This window comes from Pelodiscus sinensis, chromosome 31, assembly GCF_052426305.1.
Source record: "Pelodiscus sinensis isolate ZL-2025 chromosome 31, ASM5242630v1, whole genome shotgun sequence".
Classification (NCBI taxonomy): Eukaryota; Metazoa; Chordata; order Testudines; family Trionychidae; genus Pelodiscus; species Pelodiscus sinensis.
This window is the reverse complement of record NC_143082.1, coordinates 1,397,407-1,416,857: the sequence shown is the minus strand read 5'-3', so window position 1 is coordinate 1,416,857 and position 19,451 is coordinate 1,397,407. Positions and strand designations below refer to the sequence as shown.

The following is a 19,451-nucleotide window of genomic DNA, read 5'->3' as shown; positions in this document are numbered from 1 at the left end:
GGAGTCCTGGCTCCCAGGCCCTGGTGAGGCCGTTTCTGGGAGCACCCTGCCACCGGCTGACGCATGGGCTTCCTGAGCTGCTTCCTCCTTCCTCCTCCGGGCCTTGGGAAACTCCGAGCCTGCACTTCCCCCAGGGGAGGGGGCTGAGCTGGCTACACTGCCCGGAGCCCGGGGAAGGGGCCGAGCCGGCTACGCTGCCCAGAGCCCGGGGAAGGGGCCGAGCCGGCTACCCTGCCCGGAGCCCGGGGAAGGGGCCGAGCCGGCTACGCTGCCCAGAGCCCGGGGAAGGGGCCGAGCCGGCTCTACGCTGCCCGGAGCCCAGGGAAGGGGCTGAGCCGGCTACACTGCCCAGAGCCCGGAGAAGGGGCCGAGCCGGCTCTACGCTGCCCGGAGCCCGGGGAAGGGGCCGAGCCGGCTCTACGCTGCCCGGAGCCCGGGGAAGGGGCCGAGCCGGCTCTACACTGCCCGGAGCCTGCACTTCCCCCCAGAGCCCGGGGAAGGGGCCGAGCCGGCTCTACGCTGCCCGGAGCCCGGGGAAGGGGCCGAGCCGGCTCTACGCTGCCCGGAGCCCGGGGAAGGGGCCGAGCCGGCTCTACACTGCCCGGAGCCCGGGGAAGGGGCCGAGCCGGCTCTACGCTGCCCGGAGCCCGGGGAAGGGGCCGAGCCGGCTCTACGCTGCCCGGAGCCCGGGGAAGGGGCCGAGCCGGCTCTACGCTGCCCGGAGCCCGGGGAAGGGGCCGAGCCGGCTCTACACTGCCCGGAGCCTGCACTTCCCCCCAGAGCCCGGGGAAGGGGCCGAGCCGGCTCTACGCTGCCCGGAGCCCGGGGAAGGGGCCGAGCCGGCTCTACGCTGCCCGGAGCCCGGGGAAGGGGCCGAGCCGGCTCTACGCTGCCCGGAGCCCGGGGAAGGGGCCGAGCCGGCTCTACGCTGCCCGGAGCCCGGGGAAGGGGCCGAGCCGGCTCTACGCTGCCCGGAGCCCGGGGAAGGGGCCGAGCCGGCTCTACGCTGCCCGGAGCCCGGGGAAGGGGCTGAGCCGGCTCTACGCTGCCCGGAGCCCGGGGAAGGGGCCGAGCCGGCTCTACGCTGCCCGGAGCCTTCACTCTCCCCTGGGGAGGGGGCTGGGATTTCGGGGGGGACTGGCTGTGCTCTGTCGACCTCGCTGCGTTTCCTGAGAAGGAGGCGAGCTCTGCACCCAATCTCGCACCTCGCCCGGACGCGCCCCCACACCCAGATCCCGCAGCCGCAGCTGGGGAGGTGTGAGAGCTGCTTCCCAGCACCGCCAGGAGCTGCAGAGGCAGCCGGGCTCCCCCTGGTTAACCTCAGGCCCAGCACAGCTCTGCATGCAGCGCGGGCTGCAGGGCTGAGCCCAGGCACCACACGCTCGCTGGGACCCCGGGCTGCCTCATGGCCTCTCACCTTGACACGGGTGTTAGCAGCAGCCTCCCCCCCGTCTGGCCGTCGCCCCCTCCCTGCCCTGTGCAAGCGGAACAGCCTGGGCCTCGCAGGCCCTTCCCTGGGGCTGGGGGCAAAGCTCCCGCCGGTCTCCAGTCTGGGCAGCGTGGCCGAAACAGCCCCCTCGGCCACGCACGTTCCCCTCCCCCGGCTGCGGGGGGGCAGTTCTGCCTGGCGTCTGGCAGTATTGCCCCAAAGATGGGAACCGGGGGGAAGGGTCTCACCCAGCAGGCCGGGCAGACAGGAACGGGGCCCAGGCGTCCAGTGCTGTGTCCGCCTGCCTCCTCTCCAGGAGAGGGCTGCCCCTCCGGCCTGGGGCCCAGATCCCAGCATGGAGAGGGCCCAGGAAGCCCCCGTGTGGCAGGCCCTAGCCCTGTGGGCTGAGCAGTTCCCCTGCAGGGCTGCCTAGGTGCAGGGAGGGCGGCCGGGGGCCAGGTGGGGGCTTGTTCATTTGCAGAAAACGCCCCGTTTCCCTGGGCACGGAGGGCACGAACTGCAGCGGGCAGCTCCCTGGCTCCGAATCCCCATCGGCCCTGCCCCGGGCTCTGGGCTCCTCCCCGAGCCCCCTCCCCGCTCCTGTCCCTGCAGCCCCCGGGACTCTGTCCTGCGCCGCGTGTCCGCGGGCCGTGCCCCTGCGGGAGCAGGCTGGGCTGCACAACGAGGCTCCCTCGTGCCTGGGCCGGGCCTGGCCGCGCCTTGTGCAGCTGGCAGCTCTGCCTGCTCGCAGGGAGCCAGCCCGGCCACGCTGCTGCCTGGAGGGCAGGGGTAGGCGAGCCCCCGCGGCGAGGGTCTGGGGAGCCAAGCGCCAGCCAATGGCGCCTTCGGGCCCCGCAGCGGGAGAGGGGTCCTGCTGGCTGCGCCTGGGGCCGGCCCTGCCAGGCGTCCCGGAGCACTGGCTGCCGGGGCCCTGCCCGCTCTCGGCCGGATCTAGGGGTGTGGCTGCCACACAGATGGCTCCAGACCGGGCTGCGTGGGGCTGAGCTGGGCTTTTGGGGCGGCGTGACGGGGGAGGGGTTCGTGGGCTGCTCTCCGAGGCCAGCAGTCGCAAGCAGCCACCACCCTGCTGGGGGGGGCCTGGCTTGGAAGGAGAAGCAGCAGCTCCCCGTGGAGACAGAGGAGCAGAAATTCGCCTGAAGGAAAGTGCGTACAGCGCCTGGCACGACGGGGCCCTGCACCTGGCCCTGCTGCCCCTGCTCCTCAGAGCCCCTGGGGTGCTGGGCTGTAGCTGAGGTGTCTGGGTGCTACAGCAAGGAAGGGCCCAGCCTTCAACCTGCACCTGAAGCCAAAGGGGCGCCGGGCTGCGGAGAGATACGTGCACAGCTCAGTGGGGGGGCTCTCCCCTGGGAGGCAGCCCGGCCCCCACTGCTCCAGCCCCATGGGGGATCCCAGGGTCAGGGCCAGTCACAGAGGAGGCTGGAGGCGGGATGGGTCGGAGCAGGGCAGGGCACTGGAGGGGGGGCTGCTACCTGGGGCGCTCAGCTCCGGAGGAATCACACCCCCCCAGCAGTCCCCGCTGTCTGCCTCTCACTCCCAGCAGCCCCGGCTGGCTACCCCACTCGGAGCCAGGACTTTGCCCCCAAAGCTGGGACCTGGGAGGGGCAGGCACTGGGCAGCCGTCCTGGGGGGCTGGCTAAGGGGAGCAGGGATAGGGTATGGGGGGGCGCCGGTGCCAATCCGGCCCCAGGCCTGGGGGACAGGCTGGGGGAGGGATCTTTCCCAGCCAGGCGCAGGCCCAGAGGGCGGGACGGGGTCTGGGCTGAGCCGGGTTCCTGTTTGTCCCTCCCAGCTGTCCCACTTCATCGCAGGCTGGGCCCCGCTGCCCTGAGCTGGCGGCAGGCAGGGCTGGAAAGGCCCCGCACGTGGCAGGAATTCCCCTGGGGTGGCGCTGGCTGGGCAGCCCCAGGAACTGCCCACACAGTGGCCATGAGCACAGAGCCCTGGCTCTGGCTTTAACAAGCCTGTGGGTGGGGGAGGGGGCTTGGGGGCAGTGGAGGGGCCGGTCCCCTGAGCTCCGTCCTGGCGGATTCTCTGCGCAGCGCTGGCCTGTGTCTGCGGCTCGGTGGGACAGGATCAGCCCCAACCTCGCGGTGCTGCCCTGATGGCTCGCTGGGCCCAGGCTGGCGGGAGGTGGCTTGGGGCCCTGGGGGGCCCGGGCTGAGACTCAAACAACAGGCACATGGGGGCCCTGATCTCTCTGTGTTTGTGCAGGGGGGAGAAGCCCCCCCCTCCCAACGTAGAGCAAAGCCCACAACACTGGGTTTGCCTAGGGCGGCCCGGCAGCTCCGTGCACAGTGACCACAGGGAAACTGAGGCACGGCATAGACCTAGGCATAGGACCAAGGAGTTCCGGGCCCCGCCCCTACCCTACCCACTAGACCCCGCTCTCCTCCCTGGGCTCCCAGCCCCCTGCACGAGCCCCTAGCCACCCCCACCTCCCAGAGCAGTGAGCAGGCTGCCCTGCGCCAGTGCCATTAGGTTTCAGGGTGCAGGGCTCTCCAGGGAGGGTGGGGCCACGGGGCTCCACTTCCCACAGCCCCGGGGAGCCCTGGGGCAGGGCTCGGGCCGGAGCCACAGAGCAGCCCTGGGGAGCCCTGGGGCAGGGCTCGGGCCGGAGCCACAGAGCAGCCCCGGGGAGCCCTGGGGCAGGGCTCGGGCCGGAGCCACAGAGCAGCCCCGGGGAGCCCTGGGGCAGGGCTCGGGCTGGAGCCACAGAGCAGCCCCGGGGGCTGTTGGCTCAGCCGCCAGGCTGTCTCTCCTGACAGGTACGTGGTGCTTGGGCAGCTGCCTGTGCCCCGGGCGGTTCCCACAACCCAGCACCATGGGACGGGCTCCTGTGGGATCACCAGGCTGTGCCCCCATGTGCCAGACTCCTGCACGCTCCTGAGCTCTACCCACTAGACCCCACTGCCCTCCCAGGGCTGGGGAGAGAACCCAGGAGTCCTGGCGCTCAGCCCCACCCCCCAAGCCAGAAGCACCAGGCCCGGCCGGGGTGGGAAGGGCTGGGTGCTGGCACCCAAAGAAGCGGGTCCAGGCCTGTCTGGCAGGGAGGAGACAGGCAGGCCCAGCCCAGTGGGGATGAACCGGTTGGACGTAAGGGCCGGGTGCCAGGCTGTGCAGCTGGGGCCGATAGCACCCTCGCTTGGGGGGGGCTGGCCCTGTATGAGGGCACACGAGGGCCCCCGGATGGATCCATCTGTGCCCAGGGGGGAACGTAATGACCAGCCCAGGGCATCACGCGGCAGAGAAGCTGCCCACAATGTGGAGCAATCCCTGTGATAGGATAGAATAGCGGCATTAGACTTGGTATTAAGATCTCGTCCTTGTCGATCTGTCTCTGTTCAGTGTCTTAGAGAATCTCCGGAACGTTTCTCCTAAGATACACAGATCTTGGGAGGAAACCTGTCTCTGAGCTCTGCCCGTCCCTGAGAATGGGGAACGGAAGGGGAGCCCCTCCAGCAGCAGAGGGGTGGGAGCCAGACCCAAGCCAATCCCTGCAAAGTGAGCTCGTTAAGACTGGACAGACAGACGCCTCGGGAGTCCAGCAGCAAGTGCCGCCCTTGGAAGCAGGGGCAGGTATAGGGCAGGGCGAGCGGGGCGGCCGCCCCGGGCCCCGCGCTTCAGAAAGCCCCGCGCATGCGCCGTGGCAAAGGGGGGCCCCGCAGAATTATGCTGCCCGGGGCCCCACAGAACGGTCACCTGCCCCTGCTTGGAAGCTCTCTCTGGAGCAGCGTGAGGAAAGGCCCCTTGATGACTAACCGGCTGCACGAGAGGGAGAACTAGGAGGCGTCTTGCAGAGGGACCCCGGGTTTTCCTCTTGACAACATGGGAGCATCGATCAGGATCGGCTCCACCCCTCCCCCACCTAACTCACCTGGCCAGTGCAGTGAGGGGGAGCAACTTTTGGTAACAAGATGGAGTGTGCGTGTGCGTGTGCGTGTGAATGTGTGCGTGTGCGTGCGTGTGCGTGTGAATGCGTGTGAATGCGTGTGCGTGCGTGTGAATGTGTGTGCGTGTGAACGTGTGTGTGTGCGTGTGAGAGCATGAGTGTGATGTGTCATGTGCATATGATAAGTGTTGATTATTCTATGTGTGATCAATAAATGTGGCGTGTTGCCTTGTCCCCTTGAAAAAGATCCCGAGTGCTTCTTTTAAGTACAACATCATGGCAAACATGCCCCCCCCCCCAGCCCTGGTAGAGACTGAGGGGCCATGAGACTGAGGGAGCAGCTGGGGGGTATCCAGGTTGAGGTCTAGACATGGGTCATAGCCCCCTCATTTCTGCCCATCCTGTCCAGTTCTGGCAGCTGCCACTGAGGGGTGGGGACAAGGGCCAGTTGGGGCCCAGAGCCACATGGGGAGAGCCCAGAATGGGGGGAGGGAGAGCAGAGCTGGGGGCATGCCCAAGAGGGGGTGGGGTCGAGGGCTAGAGGTTAGGAAGCAGGCAGTGCTGGGCGGGGGGGGCAAGACGCCCCTGCCCGGCCGAGAAGGGGGCGATGCCCCTGCACTTGTGGGTTTGGGAGGGTGAGATTGAGCCAGGAACCTCTTGCCAGCCTCTGGGGTGGGGCATGGGCTGTTTGCACGGGGCCCCCTGCCCAGGGATGCGGCTGGCTCTGGGGTGGGGCAGGGGCTGTTTGTACGGGGCCCCCTGCCCAGGGATGCGGCTGGCTCTGGGGTGGGGCAGGGGCTGTTTGTACGGGGCCCCCTGCCCAGGGATGCGGCTGGCTCTGGGGTGGGGCAGGGGCTGTTTGTACGGGGCCCCCTGCCCAGGGATGCGTCTGGCTCTGGGGTGGGGCAGGGGCTGTTTGTACGGGGCCCCCTGCCCAGGGATGCGGCTGGCTCTGGGGTGGGGCAGGGGCTGTTTGTACAGGGCCCCCTGCCCAGGGATGCGGCTGGCTCTGGGGTGGGGCAGGGGCTGTTTGTACGGGGCCCCCTGCCCAGGGATGCGGCTGGCTCTGGGGTGGGGCAGGGGCTGTTTGTACAGGGCCCCCTGCCCGGGGATGCAGCTGGCTCTGGGGTGGGGCAGGGGCTGTTTGTACGGGGCCCCCTGCCCGGGGATGCGTCTGGCTCTGGGGTGGGGCAGGGGCTGTTTGTACGGGGCCCCCTGCCCAGGGATGCGGCTGGCTCTGGGGTGGGGCAGGGGCTGTTTGTACGGGGCCCCCTGCCCAGGGATGCGGCTGGCTCTGGGGTGGGGCAGGGGCTGTTTGTACAGGGCCCCCTGCCCAGGGATGCGGCTGGCTCTGGGGTGGGGCAGGGGCTGTTTGTACGGGGCCCCCTGCCCAGGGATGCGGCTGGCTCTGGGGTGGGGCAGGGGCTGTTTGTACAGGGCCCCCTGCCCGGGGATGCAGCTGGCTCTGGGGTGGGGCAGGGGCTGTTTGTACGGGGCCCCCTGCCCGGGGATGCAGCTGGCTCTGGGGTGGGGCAGGGGCTGTTTGTACGGGGCCCCCTGCCCAGGGATGCGGCTGGCTCTGGGGTGGGGCAGGGGCTGTTTGTACGGGGCCCCCTGCCCAGGGATGCGGCTGGCTCTGGGGTGGGGCAGGGGCTGTTTGTACGGGGCCCCCTGCCCAGGGATGCAGCTGGCTCTGGGGTGGGGCAGGGGCTGTTTGTACGGGGCCCCCTGCCCAGGGATGCGGCTGGCTCTGGGGTGGGGCAGGGGCTGTTTGTATGGGGCCCCCTGCCCAGGGATGCGGCTGGCTCTGGGGTGGGGCAGGGGCTGTTTGTATGGGGCCCCCTGCCCAGGGATGCGGCTGCCTCTGGGGTGGGGCAGGGGCTGTTTGTACAGGGCCCCCTGCCCGGGGATGCAGCTGGCTCTGGGGTGGGGCAGGGGCTGTTTGTACGGGGCCCCCTGCCCAGGGATGCGGCTGGCTCTGGGGTGGGGCAGGGGCTGTTTGTACGGGGCCCCCTGCCCAGGGATGCAGCTGGCTCTGGGGTGGGGCAGGGGCTGTTTGTACGGGGCCCCCTGCCCAGGGATGCGGCTGGCTCTGGGGTGGGGCAGGGGCTGTTTGTACAGGGCCCCCTGCCCAGGGATGCGGCTGGCTCTGGGGTGGGGCAGGGGCTGTTTGTACGGGGCCCCCTGCCCGGGGATGCAGCTGGCTCTGGGGTGGGGCAGGGGCTGTTTGTATGGGGCCCCCTGCCCAGGGATGCGGCTGGCTCTGGGGTGGGGCAGGGGCTGTTTGTATGGGGCCCCCTGCCCGGGGATGCAGCTGGCTCTGGGGTGGGGCAGGGGCTGTTTGTATGGGGCCCCCTGCCCAGGGATGCGGCTGGCTCTGGGGTGGGGCAGGGGCTGTTTGTACGGGGCCCCCTGCCCGGGGATGCAGCTGGCTCTGGGGTGGGGCATGGGCTGTTTGTACGGGGCCCCCTGCCCAGGGATGCGGCTGGCTCTGGGGTGGGGCAGGGGCTGTTTGTACGGGGCCCCTGCCCGGGGATGCAGCTGGCTCTGGGGTGGGGCAGGGGCTGTTTGTACGGGGCCCCTGCCCGGGGATGCAGCTGGCTCTGGGGTGGGGCAGGGGCTGTTTGTATGGGGCCCCCTGCCCGGGGATGCAGCTGGCTCTGGGGTGGGGCAGGGGCTGTTTGTACGGGGCCCCCTGCCCAGGGATGCGGCTGGCTCTGGGGTGGGGCAGGGGCTGTTTGCACGGGGCCCCCTGCCCGGGGGTGCAGCTGGCTCTGGGGTGGGGCAGGGGCTGTTTGTACGGGGCCCCCTGCCCAGGGATGCGGCTGGCTCTGGGGTGGGGCAGGGGCTGTTTGTACGGGGCCCCTGCCCGGGGATGCAGCTGGCTCTGGGGTGGGGCAGGGGCTGTTTGTACGGGGCCCCTGCCCGGGGATGCAGCTGGCTCTGGGGTGGGGCAGGGGCTGTTTGTATGGGGCCCCCTGCCCAGGATGCGGCTGCCTCTGGGGTCTATGCTCTGGCTCTCACTGCTGCCCCCACAGGTGCCGTAGTGACCAGGGCACAGAGAGACCTGCTGTCCCAATGGTGCTTTGAAATCCTCAGACCCCGGCTCCCACGGGAGCCCCAGACAACCCGGGCGGGAGAACAGGAGGGTGCCAGGCTGTGTGCCCTCCCCCTGCCCACCAATTCACCCCGTAGGACCCATCCCTATTGTGTGCCCATTAGGCACAGCCAGTGCCCCGGCCACCTGCCTGAATCGGGCTTTGTTCCCCTGGCCAGGCGCTGCCAGCCCAACGCGGAGCCGTCCGAGCGTCCCTAAGTGGACAGCTGGCAGCGCCCCAGAGCCAGGGCGGCCTCCGAACTGGGCCCCCAGGAATCTCAGCCACTCCCCGGGAGCGAGGGGGAAAACTCTGGCTGAGACCGAGGGGAGCAGCAGGACAGTGGGGGGAGGAGAAACCCAGGGCTGGGACAGGAGGGGCTGTGGGTTGAGGTCGGGACACTGGGGGAGCAGGGAGCCCAGGCTGGGACAGGAGGGGCTGTGGGTTGAGGTCGGGACACTGGGGGAGCAGGGAGCCCAGGCTGGGACAGGAGGGGCTGTGGGTTGAGGTCGGGACACTGGGGGAGCAGGGAGCCCAGGCTGGGACAGGAGGGGCTGTGGGTTGAGGTTGGGGGGCACTGGGGGAGCAGGGAGCCCAGGCTGGGACAGGAGGGGCTGTGGGTTGAGGTTGGGGGGCACTGGGGGAGCAGGGAGCCCAGGCTGGGACAGGAGGGGCTGTGGGTTGAGGTCGGGACACTGGGGGAGCAGGGAGCCCAGGCAGGGACAGGAGGGGCTGTGGGTTGAGGTTGGGGGGCACTGGGGGAGCAGGGAGCCCAGGCTGGGACAGGAGGGGCTGTGGGTTGAGGTCGGGACACTGGGGGAGCAGGGAGCCCAGGCAGGGACAGGAGGGGCTGTGGGTTGAGGTTGGGGGGCACTGGGGGAGCAGGGAGCCCAGGCTGGGACAGGAGAGGCTGTGGGTTGAGGTTGGGGGGCACTGGGGGAGCAGGGAGCCCAGGCTGGGACAGGAGGGGCTGTGGGTTGAGGTTGGGGGGCACTGGGGGAGCAGGGAGCCCAGGCTGGGACAGGAGGGGCTGTGGGTTGAGGTTGGGGGGCACTGGGAGAGCAGGGAGCCCAGGCAGGGACAGGAGGGGCTGTGGGTTGAGGTTGGGGGGCACTGGGGGAGCAGGGAGCCCAGGCTGGGACAGGAGGGGCTGTGGGTTGAGGTTGGGGGGCACTGGGAGAGCAGGGAGCCCAGGCAGGGACAGGAGGGGCTGTGGGTTGAGGTTGGGGGGCACTGGGGGAGCAGGGAGCCCAGGCAGGGACAGGAGGGGCTGTGGGTTGAGGTTGGGGGGCACTGGGGGAGCAGGGAGCCCAGGCAGGGACAGGAGGGGCTGTGGGTTGAGGTTGGGGGGCACTGGGGGAGCAGGGAGCCCAGGCAGGGACAGGAGGGGCTGTGGGTTGAGGTTGGGGGGCACTGGGGGAGCAGGGAGCCCAGGCAGGGACAGGAGGGGCTGTGGGTTGAGGTTGGGGGGCACTGGGGGAGCAGGGAGCCCAGGCTGGGACAGGAGGGGCTGTGGGTTGAGGTTGGGGGGCACTGGGAGAGCAGGGAGCCCAGGCAGGGACAGGAGGGGCTGTGGGTTGAGGTTGGGGGGCACTGGAGGAGCAGGGAGCCCAGGCAGGGACAGGAGGGGCTGTGGGTTGAGGTTGGGGGGCACTGGGGGAGCAGGGAGCCCAGGCTGGGACAGGAGGGGCTGTGGGTTGAGGTTGGGGGGCACTGGGGGAGCAGGGAGCCCAGGCTGGGACAGGAGGGGCTGTGGGTTGAGGTTGGGGGGCACTGGGGGAGCAAGGAGCCCAGGCAGGGACAGGAGGGGCTGTGGGTTGAGGTTGGGGGGCACTGGGGGAGCAGGGAGCCCAGGCAGGGACAGGAGGGGCTGTGGGTTGAGGTTGGGGGGCACTGGGGGAGCAGGGAGCCCAGGCAGGGACAGGAGGGGCTGTGGGTTGAGGTTGGGGGGCACTGGGGGAGCAGGGAGCCCAGGCAGGTACAGGAGGGGCTGTGGGTTGAGGTCGGGACACTGGGGGAGCAGGGAGCCCAGGCAGGGACAGGAGGGGCTGTGGGTTGAGGTCGGGACACTGGGGGAGCAGGGAGCCCAGGCAGGGACAGGAGGGGCTGTGGGTTGAGGTTGGGGGGCACTGGGAGAGCAGGGAGCCCAGGCAGGGACAGGAGGGGCTGTGGGTTGAGGTTGGGGGGCACTGGGGGAGCAGGGAGCCCAGGCAGGGACAGGAGGGGCTGTGGGTTGAGGTCGGGACACTGGGGGAGCAGGGAGCCCAGGCAGGGACAGGAGGGGCTGTGGGTTGAGGTTGGGGGGCACTGGGAGAGCAGGGAGCCCAGGCTGGGACAGGAGGGGCTGTGGGTTGAGGTCGGGGCACTGGGGGAGCAGGGAGCCCAGGCAGGGACAGGAGGGGCTGTGGGTTGAGGTTGGGGGGCACTGGGAGAGCAGGGAGCCCAGGCTGGGACAGGAGGGGCTGTGGGTTGAGGTTGGGGGGCACTGGGAGAGCAGGGAGCCCAGGCTGGGACAGGAGGGGCTGTGGGTTGAGGTCGGGGCACTGGGGGAGCAGGGAGCCCAGGCTGGGACAGGAGGGGCTGTGGGTTGAGGTTGGGGGGCACTGGGGGAGCAGGGAGCCCAGGCAGGGACAGGAGGGGCTGTGGGTTGAGGTTGGGGGGCACTGGGGGAGCAGGGAGCCCAGGCAGGGACAGGAGGGGCTGTGGGTTGAGGTTGGGGGGCACTGGGGGAGCAGGGAGCCCAGGCAGGGACAGGAGGGGCTGTGGGTTGAGGTTGGGGGGCACTGGGAGAGCAGGGAGCCCAGGCTGGGACAGGAGGGGCTGTGGGTTGAGGTCGGGGCACTGGGGGAGCAGGGAGCCCAGGCAGGGACAGGAGGGGCTGTGGGTTGAGGTTGGGGGGCACTGGGGGAGCAGGGAGCCCAGGCTGGGACAGGAGGGGCTGTGGGTTGAGGTTGGGGGGCACTGGGAGAGCAGGGAGCCCAGGCAGGGACAGGAGGGGCTGTGGGTTGAGGTTGGGGGGCACTGGGGGAGCAGGGAGCCCAGGCTGGGACAGGAGGGGCTGTGGGTTGAGGTTGGGGGGCACTGGAGGAGCAGGGAGCCCCGGCAGGGACAGGAGGGGCTGTGGGTTGAGGTCGGGACACTGGGGGAGCAGGGAGCCCAGGCAGGGACAGGAGTGGCTGTGGGTTGAGGTTGGGGGGCACTGGGGGAGCAGGGAGCCCAGGCAGGGACAGGAGGGGCTGTGGGTTGAGGTCGGGGCACTGGGGGAGCAGGGAGCCCAGGCAGGGACAGGAGGGGCTGTGGGTTGAGGTTGGGGGGCATTGGGGGAGCAGGGAGCCCAGGCAGGGACAGGAGGGGCTGTGGGTTGAGGTTGGGGGGCACTGGGGGAGCAGGGAGCCCAGGCTGGGACAGGAGGGGCTGTGGGTTGAGGTCGGGACACTGGGGGAGCAGGGAGCCCAGGCAGGGACAGGAGGGGCTGTGGGTTGAGGTTGGGGGGCACTGGGGGAGCAGGGAGCCCAGGCTGGGACAGGAGGGGCTGTGGCTCGGGCTTGGGGGCACTGGGGGAGCCCAGGCTGGGCCGGAGGCTTGTGGCCCCTCACCCCTGCGTCTGGTCCCGTGCACTCCACCAGGCCACGTGCCCCCCGGCCCGCAGGATGCCCTGAGTCCGTCCCCTCTTCTGCCTGCCCAGGAGGAAGAGCCCCCGAGCCCGCCCCAGGGCAGCCCAAAGGGTTCTGGCCCCTCGGGGGCAGCCTGGCGGGGTGAGGCCGGCCCGGGGCAGGAGCGGCTGGCGCTGTGCCAGGGCCCTGGCATGCGGGGACAGAATTAGCATCTCAGCGCCTGGTGCCAGGCCTCCCAGCTGCTCCGAATGGGGGCGGGGGGGGGGGGGTGACAGCAGCTCGGGGCTTGGGCCCCACATGGAGCCGCCTCAGAGGTCAGAGCTCTCCCAGGCCCGCCGGGTGGGATGGGCCCCCCCCAACACGAGCCCCGGTTTGCCCGGGGAAGTCCTTACCTGGTCAGCGGGGAGCCGGGAGCCGGGACTCCTGGGTTCTCTCCCTGGCTCTGGGAAGGGAGCGGGGCCTAGTGGGTAGAGCGCGGGGGGAGGGGGAGCCGGGAGCCGGGACTCCTGGGTTCTCTCCCTGGCTCTGGGAAGGGAGCGGGGCCTAGTGGGTAGAGCGGGGGGGGGGGGCGGAGCCGGGACTCCTGGGTTCTCTCCCTGGCTCTGGGAAGGGAGCGGGGCCTAGTGGGTAGAGCGCGGGGGGAGGGGGAGCCGGGAGCCGGGACTCCTGGGTTCTTTCCCTGGCTCTGGGAAGGGAGCGGGGCCTAGTGGGTAGAGCGCGGGGGGAGGGGGAGCCGGGAGCCGGGACTCCTGGGTTCTCTCCCTGGTTCTGGGAAGGGAGCGGGGCCTAGTGGGTAGAGCGGGGGGGGGGGAGCCGGGACTCCCTGCACTTTCTAGCCCAGAATCGCCCCCCCCCCCCCGCTGGCGGGGGCGGGGGGGAGACGGAGGCTCCCACGTGACCGGGCCCCGAGCCAGGGCTCCGGCTCGCAGCAGCGGGCGCTAGTCTCCCAGCCCGGGACGCGCCGGACGGTGGGTTCAGCCCGCGCGGGATCGGGGCCCCGGGAATCCCCGCTGGGGGGCGGGGTCCGTCCCCGGTGCAGCTTCACGCGTGGCATTGGGGGGGGCGCCCCACGGAGACAAGGGGGCTGGATACCTGGGGGGCTGGTGGCGCAGGGGGGGTCCCCGGGGGGGCGGGCGTTTCCAGTGGGCGGGGGGGGGGGCAGAATCCCAGTGGGACCTTGGGGGTCCCAGACTCCCACCCGCACGAGCTGCCCCTGCCCAGCCGCACAGCGGGGGGGTCCCGCACTGCCCCCAGGCCGGCCCAGCGCTGGGATCAAAGGCGGCAGGGACGGGGCTGTGGATCGCTGCTTCCTGCCTCTCTCTGGGGACAGAGCCTGGCGCAGGTGGGGGGGTCGGGGGGGTCGGCCAGGCTTCTCCCCACGCTGCCCTGGGGCATCCCCCCCAGATGCCAGTGTGACCCGGGGGAGGGGAGACCGCACTTAACACTTGGCTCTAGACTGCGTCAGCGACCCCCCAGTTCCCTCCCTTCCCCCCCACCATGGGGGGTCACTCCGAGCCCTTGCCCAGCCCCCCCAAGTTCTGTGCTGGATCGGGGCTGGAGGCCCGGCTGCCTGGTGCCAAAGAGGGGAACCCCCCCCCCCAGCCCTGTGCTTAGCGGGAGCCTGGGCACCTGCCAGACGGTCAGCTGGAAGGGGCATGGGGCTGCCTCCTGTGCAGGGCATGGCCGAGATCAGGGCCCGTCGGGCCGGGCGCCCCCAGACCCCCCGGAGATCAGGGCCCGTCGGGCCGGGCGCCCCCAGACCCCCCTCGAGATCAGGGCCCATCGGGCCGGGCGCCCCCAGACCCCCCCGAGATCAGGGCCCGTCGGGCCGGGCGACCCCAGACCCCCCGGAGATCAGGGCCCGTCGGGCCGGGCGCCCCCAGACCCCCCCGAGATCAGGGCCCGTCGGGCCAGGCGCCCCCAGACCCCCCCGAGATCAGGGCCCGTCGGGCCGGGCGCCCCCAGACCCCCCCAAGATCAGGGCCCGTCGGGTTGGGCGCCCCCAGACCCCCCCAAGATCAGGGCCCGTCGGGCCAGGCGCCCCCAGACCCCCCCGAGATCAGGGCCCGTCGGGCCGGGCGCCCCCAGACCCCCCCAAGATCAGGGCCCGTCGGGTTGGGCGCCCCCAGACCCCCCGAGATCAGCGCCGCAGTCAGGGGAGGGCTGTGCCCGGTGCAGCAGCTGGTGGGTGGTAAATGTGTGTGTGGGGGGGGTGTAATTCCCAGCTGCTCTCAGCATCCCTGGTGCCCGTCCAGCCTGGGCCAGTCCCCAGCTCTGCCCCAGGCTCTGGCTCCTCGGAGGATTTGCACTGAGCCGTAACACCCGGGCCTGCCCCCCCCCCAGCTGCTGTTTGTTTGGGGGCCAGCACAGGCTGGGAGGGGGCATTCGAAATCAGCTGAACCCTGCGATGGCAAAGGGGTGGGGAGATTTTAGGTCTCGTGGGGGGCCCCTCGGTGGGGTTGGGAAATTGGGGAGGGGGGGGGGTTGTTCCTGGCTCTGCTGTGGGGGGCTGGGGGCTGGGGGTCCAGCTTTGCTCACGGGACACTGGGAGACCCTCCCCCTCACGGGCTTGGCACCAGCTCAGCCCCCCCCCCAACGCCTTGGCTCTCTCAACTGCCTGGTGCGGTGGGGCTGGGCCAGGGAGCGGAGCAGGGTCTGCCTGCCCAGTGCCTGGCGTTTGCAGGGAGTGTCTGGTATTTCGCCGCCTGGCCTGGGGCTGAGGCCTGGCCACAGCTGCTCTTCCTGGGGGGGGGGGGGGGGCGACGACGACTTTCCTTCACCTTTGGCTTCTGCGCCCCCCCCACCCCCGCAACCACCCCAGGTGCCCCTCAGTTCACACAGGGCATCAGCTGATCCATCCGCAGCTGCCTGGCAGCCAATCAGAACGTGGCTCGGGGGATTTGGGAGCCCCTGCCCTGCTACCCCGCTCGCTGCACAGCCGCTGGGCACTGAGCAAGGAGTGGGCAGCGCCAGCTGGGGGAGCTGTGGCTGGGGGGGCCAGAGAGCGGCACCCCCCATCAGGAGGCGTGGGGCAGAGCCGGGTTCCCAGGCCGGGGGGGTCATATGGTGGGAGATGTGCAGGGGGTTAGGCTAGGGAGTTGCGGGGGGGGGGGGTAGCAGGGATGATCTGGGGCTGGATCTGAGGGAGCCCCCCCAACACCAGCTCCCGAGTGGGGCTCAGCCCCCGTGTTCTCCATGCTCCCAGCAGAGCCTCCCCCCGACTCCCACGGGGAGCCTGGAACCCCTGCCCTCCGGGTGCCCAGAGGCTGGTACCGGCCTCGGGGCCCCACTCCCTGACGTCCTTCCGCCCCTCTCCACAGGCTGCCAGCCAGAGCCAGAGCCAGGGGCCGGGCCGGGCCATGTAGCCCGCGGGCGGCGGCATGGAGCTGTACCAGGACTATCACAGCAGCTCGCTGATCGCCCTGCACTACAACTACACGGGCAAGCTGCAAGGCAGCAAGTACCGGGGGGGGCTGCAGGCCCAGGCGCTGGTGTTCCTGGCCGTCTGCGCCCTCATCGTGCTGGAGAACCTGCTGATGCTGCTGGCCCTCTGGCGCCACAAGAAGTTCCACTTGCCCATGTTCTGCCTGCTGGCCAACCTGACCCTGTCGGACCTGCTGGCCGGCGTGGCCTATGCGGCCAACATCCTCATGTCGGGGGCCCGCACCCTGCAGCTCACCCCCCTGCTGTGGCTCCTGAGGGAGGGGGGCGTCTTTGTCACGCTGGTGGCCTCCGTGCTCAGCCTCCTGGCCATCGCCGTGGAGCGGCACATCACCATGAGCCGCGTGCAGCTGCGCCAGGGCCGCAAGAGGGGCCGCATGGTGCTGCTGGTGGCAGCCACCTGGGCGGCGGCGGCGCTGCTGGGGGCGCTGCCCCTCCTGGGCTGGAACTGCCTGGGCGAGCTGCCCGCCTGCTCCACCGTCCTGCCCCTCTACGCCAAGAGCTACCTGCTCTTCTGCATCACCGTCTTCCTGGCCATCCTGCTGTCCATCACTCTGCTCTACGCCCGCATCTGCCACGTGGTCAAGGGCCACAGCCCCTGGCCAGACGGCCTGCGCCAGGGGGCCTCGCGGCGCTTGCACAGGTACCTGGCCCTGCTCCGGACCCTCACCATCGTGGTGGGCACCTTCGTGGCCTGCTGGCTGCCCCTCTTCCTGCTGCTGCTGCTGGACGTGGGCTGCGAGGCCCGGGCCTGCTGGCTGCTCTACAAGGCTGACTACTTCCTGGCCTTGGCCATGTTCAACTCCCTGCTCAACCCCATCGTCTACACCGTCACCAACCGGGAGCTGCGCCGGGCCATCCTCCGGCTGCTGAGCTGCGTGCTGGCGGGGCGGGCCAAGGACAGCCCGGCCCAGCTCTTCGGGCTCCCCATCCTGGAGTGCAGCACCAGCAAGTCGGAGCGCTCGTCCCACCGGCCGGAGGGGCCCGACGCCAGCCTGTCCACGGGCAACAATACGCCCACCCCTGGCAAGGCGCCCAGCGCCGAGGACTGAACCCGGCTCCTCCCATGCCAGGACAGGGCCCCCCTCGCCCCGGAGCGGCTGGCGCCCTGGCTGGCTGGGAGGGGGACCCTGCAGGGAACCGTGGCCCCCCCAGGCCCCCCCGCTGGCCTGTATGTAGCTCATCGCTGGCCCAGGCACCGTATCCGGACCGGGAAGTGTTAACGAACCTGCTCAGACAAGCTGCCGTCCCCCCCAAAGCCAACCAGAGCAGAGCCCTCCCCAGAGGCCCAGCACCCTCCCCCCCCCCCCGCATGTGGTGCAGATCCTGCCCTCCCCCTCCAGCACTGGCCGGATCCCTCTGGCCAGCCCTCCCCTCCGCTCGCGGTTGGACTGAGGCCGCTCAGCCGCCTTGTGTAGCTGTTGGTTTTTTAACAAGTTTGTAATAAAAAGCTTCCTTCGAGTGGCTGGGAACTGAGATTCCGGGGCAACCCAGCGGGGGGGGGAGCAGGCTGTGTCCAGCTGGAGTGGCCCGGGCAAGGCTGGCACGGGGGGCGGGCTGAGCCGAGGCAGGGCACCACAGTTTCCTCCGGAAACCACCTCTCCTTGCAGACGCTTTGCAGCCCGCCTGCTGCGGGATCCCGACCTTGTCACAGCTACGGCTGAGGGCCAGCCCCCCAGCGCCTTGGTGGCCTCCATGTCTAGGCCCCTCTGGGAGTCTTGGATGGGGGATACGAGGGGTGGGTGGGGGTCCCCCCGACCCCCCCGCAGTCGTGTCCTTCCAGCCCTGCAGATGGCTCCTGCTACTTCCAGGAAGCCCACGGCTGGGGGGCCCCTGGGACCCAGGGGAGGCAGGGATACAGCCCCTGCCGGGACTCGCCGCGTGTCCACGTGGCTCCCAGTGGGCCTAGGCCCATAGGTCGGGGGCCCTGGCAGTGTGGGAAGGGGGAGCAGCAGGACCTGGGAGGGGGGTCAGAAGCAGCAGCCTGAGGGCCCCTCCCCCATCGCTCTGGCCTCTGATTAAAGTTGCCCCCCAATTTCATGCGCTGCGGTTCCAGGAGCACAGCTGGGTGCCGAGCGCCCTCTTGTGGCCAGCCAGGGACCTGCACCAAGGCCCATGCACCATGGGTGGGCCGGGGTCACTCGCTCCCCGGCTCGCCGCGAATGTCGGGTCTGCAGGTTTCGTGCCAAGGATCCCGGCCTCCGCCCCGCCCCGCGACGCGCTGCACGACACCCGTTGCCCCAGGCCAGCCCCAGGGGTCACCCGGCTGCAGGGAGGGGCGCTGGGCTGCGGGGGGCTCAGCAGGGGAGGTGCCTTGACGGGTCCTTGGGGCTCCCCCCCCACCTGAGCAGACGCACAGACCCGTCCGTGCCCTTGGGTCTTTGGTTCTGCTCCCCCCACGGCCCCGGGGCGAGCTCCGCTGGATGCACCAGCTGCCCCGGGGGTGCCCGACCCCCTCACGCCCACCAGGGAGAATCTCGCTGGGCGAAGCCTCTTTCTGCACAAACCTGGACCCGGTAGAAGAGCCGAGTCGGAGGGTCGCTGGGGCTCTCGTCCGCTTCCTGCTCTGCCCGGAGCCGCTCCCGGTTACCGGCACCAAGCTGCCACCCCCACGCTCCAGGGGCACCCGCCTCTCCTGGGACCTGGGCTCTGCGGCGCTTTCCCGGCCAAGCGCCTCGCGCAGCGACATCTCCAAAGGCAGCGGCCCCCGCGCCCCTCAGGGCAGCTGGACTTGGACTTGTCAGGTCCATGTGGGGGCCTCTGGTTTCTGCCCAGTGTCCCTGGCCCGGGGCTGAGCTCGTCCTGGAGCGGTGGGCTCCCAAAGAGCGTCCTTCCGGACCCCAGCGTGCAGTGACTCGAGTCTGGCCAGCTCAGCCGGTCGCGCAGCAGCCTTTCCATCCGAGGGCCCAGGGCTCACGCCTCCTCCCCAGCCGACCTCTCCCGCACAGCCAATGGCTCCTCAGCTCTTCCTCCCCTTTGCACTAAAATGTTACTGACCCATCAGACCCTCCCCTTCCCGGACGGCCCCCCAGCAGAGTGACTTAGGCAGCAGACAGAAGCCGTTCCAAACCGGACAGAGCTTGCATAGCGCCCGGGAGTCCGACCTGTTCAGACGTCGACCCACGCGCAAGCGGCCAAAGAGCCCCCCGTGGCTAGTGGCTGGCGCATGGGATGCCACGGGGCTAGACAGACAAGAGGAGAGCAAGGGCCGAAGGCTGCCGAAAGCCGGGCCGCTGGGGAGCCGTTCGGTGCCCGGCGAGAGCCTGCGGCACAAAGTTCTCGCCCGAGGCCTGGGATACAGGCCAGGGCTCAGGAAGGGGGTTAGACGTGGAGGCTGCTTAGCCCAGCTGTGGGTGACCACTCCCACCTTCTTAGCCTGTCTCACATGATTGGCTAAGGCCTCTCCCACCAGCACAGGACGGGGATAATCGCGCACACGGCAAAAGTCCACATTCCTGACACCGGACAGAAACGAGCCGTTGATTCGTCACGTACCGGATGAGCCTTGGCTTCGCGGGTAATCGACTTGACTACTCGCCGCCCCCCCCCCCCGCTGCTGCCTCGGTGTCAGAGGCAGCAAGGGGAGGGGAGCAGGCGGGATTCTGGGGGAGGGGCAGGGGAGGCAGAGGCGCAGCGAGCCAGGACTGCCACTCGCGCTGGACCCCGAACCTACCCCTGCTCCGGCTCCTGTTTTAATTGCAGAGCCGCGGCAGCCCCTCGTCAACTAATCATGCTCTCGATACAAACCGTGGAGTCCACGATCAGTCACTGACCCGCTTCTCGACAGCCTTCGCCCTGACCAGCCCTCGGACGTGCCAGGCAACCTGGTGGCAGGCAGGTCAAAAGAGCCTGCCCTGGAGGGACGAGCCGTGGCCGGGGCCTCTGCCGGCGCTCTGGGGGCAGTTGGCCTTCACGTGCCCCGGCGCATTACGTTTAAAACACCACCCCGGCGGCTGGAGCCT

The 19,451-nt window shown here is 70.4% G+C and overlaps 2 protein-coding genes across 2 annotated transcripts in view; one reads left to right on the top strand and one right to left on the bottom strand.

Moving 5' to 3' along the window:
* The window catches only part of ATG4D (autophagy related 4D cysteine peptidase), a 34,239-nt gene extending 21,779 nt beyond the window's left edge, over positions 1–12,460 (bottom strand). Inside the window, exon 1 of the mRNA XM_075917772.2 lies at positions 12,441–12,460. The gene's annotated coding sequence lies outside the window, so the exon portion shown is untranslated. The remainder of the gene's footprint in view (positions 1–12,440) is intronic.
* A 347-nt stretch (positions 12,461–12,807) lies between these two features.
* Positions 12,808–16,950, top strand: S1PR5 (sphingosine-1-phosphate receptor 5). Its single transcript, XM_075917775.2, has 2 exons — positions 12,808–13,016; positions 15,369–16,950. Exon 2 carries the CDS (start codon positions 15,429–15,431, stop codon positions 16,539–16,541), a length of 1,113 nt encoding a protein of 370 aa, XP_075773890.1. The 5' UTR covers positions 12,808–13,016; positions 15,369–15,428; the 3' UTR covers positions 16,542–16,950.
* The last annotated feature ends 2,501 nt before the right edge of the window (positions 16,951–19,451 follow it).

Excerpts from the sequence above, each read along its gene's own strand:
- S1PR5 (XM_075917775.2), top strand. The coding sequence starts at position 15,429 with ATGGAGCTGTACCAGGACTATCACAGCAGCTCGCTGATCGCCCTGCAC.